The sequence below is a fragment of the Sprattus sprattus genome (genome assembly GCF_963457725.1).
Source record: "Sprattus sprattus genome assembly, chromosome: 21".
Lineage (NCBI taxonomy): Eukaryota > Metazoa > Chordata > Actinopteri > Clupeiformes > Clupeidae > Sprattus > Sprattus sprattus.
The window spans coordinates 413,421-418,420 of record NC_137919.1 but is presented as its reverse complement, the minus strand read 5'-3'; the positions used below and the strand labels follow the sequence as shown (position 1 = coordinate 418,420).

Sequence of the window (5,000 nt, the reverse complement as noted above, 5' to 3'; positions counted from 1 at the left end):
ATCCCCTCCATGTTCCTTTAACCTTTAACCCTAACATGATCCCCTCCATGTTCCTTTAACCCTAACATGACCCCCTCCATGTTCCTTTAACCTTTAACCCTAACATGATCCCCTCCATGTTCCTTTAACCCTAACATGACCCCCTCCATGTTCCTTTAACCTTTAACCCTAACATGATCCCCTCCATGTTCCTTTAACCCTAACATGATCCCCTCCATGTTCCTTTAACCCTAACATGATCCCCTCCATGTTCCTTTAACCTTTAACCCTAACATGACCCCCTCCATGTTCCTTTAACCCTAACATGATCCCCTCCATGTTCCTTTAACCCTAACATGATCCCCTCCATGTTCCTTTAACCCTAACATGACCCCCTCCATGTTCCTTTAACCTTTAACCCTAACATGACCCCCTCCATGTTCCTTTAACCTTTAACCCTAACATGACCCCCTCCATGTTCCTTTAACCCTAACATGATCCCCTCCATGTTCCTTTAACCTTTAACCCTAACATGATCCCCTCCATGTTCCTTTAACCCTAACATGATCCCCTCCATGTTCCTTTAACCCTAACATGATCCCCTCCATGTTCCTTTGACCCTAACATGATCCCCTCCATGTTCCTTTAACCCTAACATGATCCCCTCCATGTTCCTTTAACCCTAACATGACCCCCTCCATGTTCCTTTAACCCTAACATGATCCCCTCCATGTTCCTTTAACCCTAACATGATCCCCTCCATGTTCCTTTAACCTTTAACCCTAACATGATCCCCTCCATGTTCCTTTAACCTTTAACCCTAACATGATCCCCTCCATGTTCCTTTAACCCTAACATGATCCCCTCCATGTTCCTTTAACCCTAACATGATCCCCTCCATGTTCCTTTAACCTTTAACCCTAACATGATCCCCTCCATGTTCCTTTAACCCTAACATGACCCCCTCCATGTTCCTTTAACCCTAACATGATCCCCTCCATGTTCCTTTAACCTTTAACCCTAACATGATCCCCTCAATGTTCCTTTAACCTTTGACCCTAACATGATCCCCTCCATGTTCCTTTAACCCTAACATGATCCCCTCCATGTTCCTTTAACCTTTAACCCTAACATGATCCCCTCCATGTTCCTTTAACCTTTGACCCTAACATGATCCCCTCCATGTTCCTTTAACCCTAACATGACCCCCTCCATGTTCCTTTAACCCTAACATGACCCCCTCCATGTTCCTTTAACCCTAACATGATCCCCTCCATGTTCCTTTAACCTTTAACCCTAACATGATCCCCTCCATGTTCCTTTAACCCTAACATGATCCCCTCCATGTTCCTTTAACCCTAACATGATCCCCTCCATGTTCCTTTAACCTTTAACCCTAACATGACCCCCTCCATGTTCCTTTAACCCTAACATGATCCCCTCCATGTTCCTTTAACCTTTAACCCTAACATGATCCCCTCCATGTTCCTTTAACCCTAACATGATCCCCTCCATGTTCCTTTAACCTTTAACCCTAACATGATCCCCTCCATGTTCCTTTAACCTTTGACCCTAACATGATCCCCTCCATGTTCCTTTAACCCTAACATGATTCCCTCCATGTTCCTTTAACCCTAACATGATCCCCTCCATGTTCCTTTAACCTTTAACCCTAACATGACCCCCTCCATGTTCCTTTAACCCTAACATGATCCCCTCCATGTTCCTTTAACCCTAACATGATCCCCTCCATGTTCCTTTAACCTTTAACCCTAACATGATCCCCTCCATGTTCCTTTAACCTTTAACCCTAACATGACCCCCTCCATGTTTCCTGCAGAAAATGGACAAGAACAGAGACGGCGTGGTCACCATAGATGAGTTCATCGACTGCTGCCAACATGTACGTGTGTGTGTGTGTGTGTGTGTGTGTGTGTGTGTGTGTGTGTGTGTGTATGACAGTGTGTGTGTTTAAGTGTGTGTGTGTGAGAGAGACAGTGTGAGTATGTGTGTGTGAGAGAGAATGTGTGAGACTGTGTGCATGTGTGTGTGTGTGTGTGTGTGTGAGAGAGAGTGTGTGTGTGTGTGTGTTTGGTGTGTGTGTGTGTGTGTGTGTGTGTGTTTGTTTGTGTGTGAGAGAGAGTGTGTATGTGTAAGTGTGAGATAGAAAATGTGTGAGTGTGTGTGTGTGTGTGTGTGTGTGTGAGAGAATGTGTGTGTGTTAGAGTGTGTGTGTGGAAAAGAGTTTGTGTGTGTGTGAGTGTGAGTGTGAGAAAGTGTTTGTGTGGGTGTGTGTGATCTTTGCTTTGAATTTGTTGGTTGGATGTTCTGATTTTAAATATCAATGAGAATATGAAATCAGATAATAATAATTATTGTGTGTGTTTGTGTGTGTGTGTGTTTGTGTGTGTGTGTGTGTGTGTGTGTGTGTGTGTGTGTTTCTGTCCACAGGATGAGAACATCATGAGGTCGATGCAGCTCTTTGAAAACGTCATTTAGGCTGCAGCCCTTGGACACACACACACACACACACACACACACACACCACACACACACACACACACACACACACACACACACACAGGAGGACCCTTCAGAAGGAGAACACACACACACACACACACACCAGAGGACCCTTTAGAAGTTGAACACACACACCACAGACACACAAACACACACATACACACACAGAAGGACCATTCAGAAGAAGAACACACACACACTCACACACACAAACACACACACACACACACACACACACACAGGAGGACCTTTCAGAAGTACAAACACCTCCAGGATTATGAGTGTGTGATGCTGCTGCAGTGGTCGGCTCTAGGCACTGTGCAAGTGCTCAGATCCCTGACGTTCCCTCTGACAGGACCAGGCGAGGAACCAGACGGAGAACTCCAACAGCTCAGGCTAGAAATCACCAGACTGGAGAACACACTCAGGCTCTTACCCACAGCAACATCCCAGAATATGCCTAATAAGAACTCCTCACGACCCACAGCAACATTCCAGAATATTTCCTAATTAGAACTCCACCAGACCAACATCAATGTTCCAGACACATGCAGTGATGTCATCCAGGTCCAATCAATGCAGTCCAGTGTGACAATAAAACCTTTATTCTACTATATAAAACATTGTTCCATCTTTACACTTGTATATAATCTAGAGATCTAAGACATTGTTTGTTTATTTTCCCCTCTGATCGTTCTGACCTGCCAACGAGAACACAGCGAGCCGCCTGAGGTGTATTCTGCGTGCGCCTGCGCTGTGGAACGTCAGGGTGGGAGAACGTGCTAGAATCACAGCCGTTCCTCTGCTTGAGATGCTCCTGTGCTTTATTTGCGGGTTTCAAGTCTTTGGGCGTATCCAGCCATGGTTCTGTTGTCTAGTTGTTTCCATGGGAACGGTGATGGCTGTGACGTTAGAAAGGTAGAATTCATCTGTTCATCTGTCTCTCCTCTCCTTGGCTGTCTCTCTCTCTCTCCTCTCTCTCTCTCTCTCTCCTATCTCCTCTCTTCCTATCTCTCTCTTCCTCTCTCTCTCCTTTGACTGTCTCTCCAATCTTTTCTCTCTCTCTCTCTTCCTATCTCTCTCTTCCTCTCTCCTCTCTCTCTCCTTTGACTGTCTCTCCTCTCTATCTCTCTCCTACTCTCACTCACTCTCCTTCTCGCTCTCTCTCCTCCTCTCTCTCTCTCTCCTCCTCTCATTCACTCTCTCCCTCCTCTCTCCCTCTCCTCTCCTCTCTCTCCCTCACTGACACAGAGGATTATGGGTAAACAGAGAGGATGCTGGGTACACATTTCCTGTTGGCCACTAGCTGCCCATACCTGTAGGTCAGGAGTTCACTCAGGCTTCACATGACCCCCCCCCCCCCCCCCCCCCCCCCCCCCCCACACACACACACACACACACACACACACACACACACACACACACACACACACACACACACAGCTGTGTGTCCCTGTAATACTGAACCATCCCACAGCCCTGAGTGTGTGGGTGTGTGTGTGTCAGCAGGCATCCTAAGCCTCTGGACCATCAGACATGATGTCAGCGTTTTGTCCCATAGTTGCTAGGTAACCGCGCGGGGAGGCCGTAGGGGGGTTAGGAGCATGAACCTTTAACCTTCGGCACTTGCTTGTGTTTGTGTGAAAAGGAGAGTGCATTTTGTAACATAGATCTAATAAACCATCTGGAAACACACACTGGACTGGTTATGTGATCTCAGCTGTGTGAAGAGTGTGTGTGTGAGTAGGTGTGAGTGTGTGTGTGTGTGTGTGTGTGTGAGGGAGGTGTGTGTGTTTGTGTGTGAGACGTCTGTATGTGTGTGTGTGTGTGTGTTAAGTTCTGTCTGGTGTATGCTGCAGTGGGGAAAGAAGTGTGTGTGTGTGTGTGTGTTAAGCCCTGTCTGGTGTGTTATACAGTGGTGAGGGAGGTGTTTGTGTGTGTGTTAAGCTCAAATATAGAATGATTGAACATTAAACATGAATCTGTTCTCTTCGCTCACATTTATTATCAATATAAGAATAAAGGTAATATGAATGAAAACATTCTTAATACAACACCACTGACTTTTACTTTTACATTTTTTAAATGTTACTTTAAAAAACATTCATATTGCTTCAAATAGTAAAGAGATGCAAGTAGTATACAAGGGAGAGGGAAATATATTTACAGTCCAGTGGAGTACAGAGATAGGAGTAAAATCATTTCTTCCTGAACAAAGACATTTACAGTGGAAAGGAGCTGTTGGACAACTACTACGTATATCATACATGCAGTGGTTTCAACATGTCACTAATCATTCCAGCTTGATCACAGATTTAATAACTCGTTTTATACACAATGTAAAGGAATATTTAATGCGGAAGAAAATGTGAATGGATTCATGAGAGTCTAGATAAGTATTTTTATATGTGTACAGTTTGGGTCTTTCTGAAGTTCAGAGATCAACTGCCGTGCTGAGGGTCCAGAATGATTCCCCCACAGATAAAGCAGTAACTAAA

General features: G+C 45.1%; 2 protein-coding genes across 3 annotated transcripts in view; one reads left to right on the top strand and one right to left on the bottom strand.

Moving 5' to 3' along the window:
• kcnip4a (potassium voltage-gated channel interacting protein 4a) overlaps positions 1-2,478 on the top strand; it is a gene marked incomplete at both ends in the record, with an annotated part of 43,294 nt that extends 40,816 nt beyond the window's left edge. For both annotated transcript variants that reach the window (XM_080859924.1, XM_080859923.1), the window contains 2 exons: positions 1,820-1,882; positions 2,431-2,478. In XM_080859924.1, the coding sequence (XP_080716050.1) occupies positions 1,820-1,882; positions 2,431-2,478 (111 nt within the window). The remainder of the gene's footprint in view (positions 1-1,819; positions 1,883-2,430) is intronic.
• Positions 2,479-2,811: 333 nt separating this feature from the next.
• LOC308382328 (protein NLRC3-like) overlaps positions 2,812-5,000 on the bottom strand; it is a gene marked incomplete at its 3' end in the record, with an annotated part of 13,498 nt that continues 11,309 nt past the window's right edge. Inside the window, exon 8 of the mRNA XM_080860050.1 lies at positions 2,812-2,898. Within this exon, the coding sequence (XP_080716176.1) occupies positions 2,812-2,898 (87 nt within the window). The remainder of the gene's footprint in view (positions 2,899-5,000) is intronic.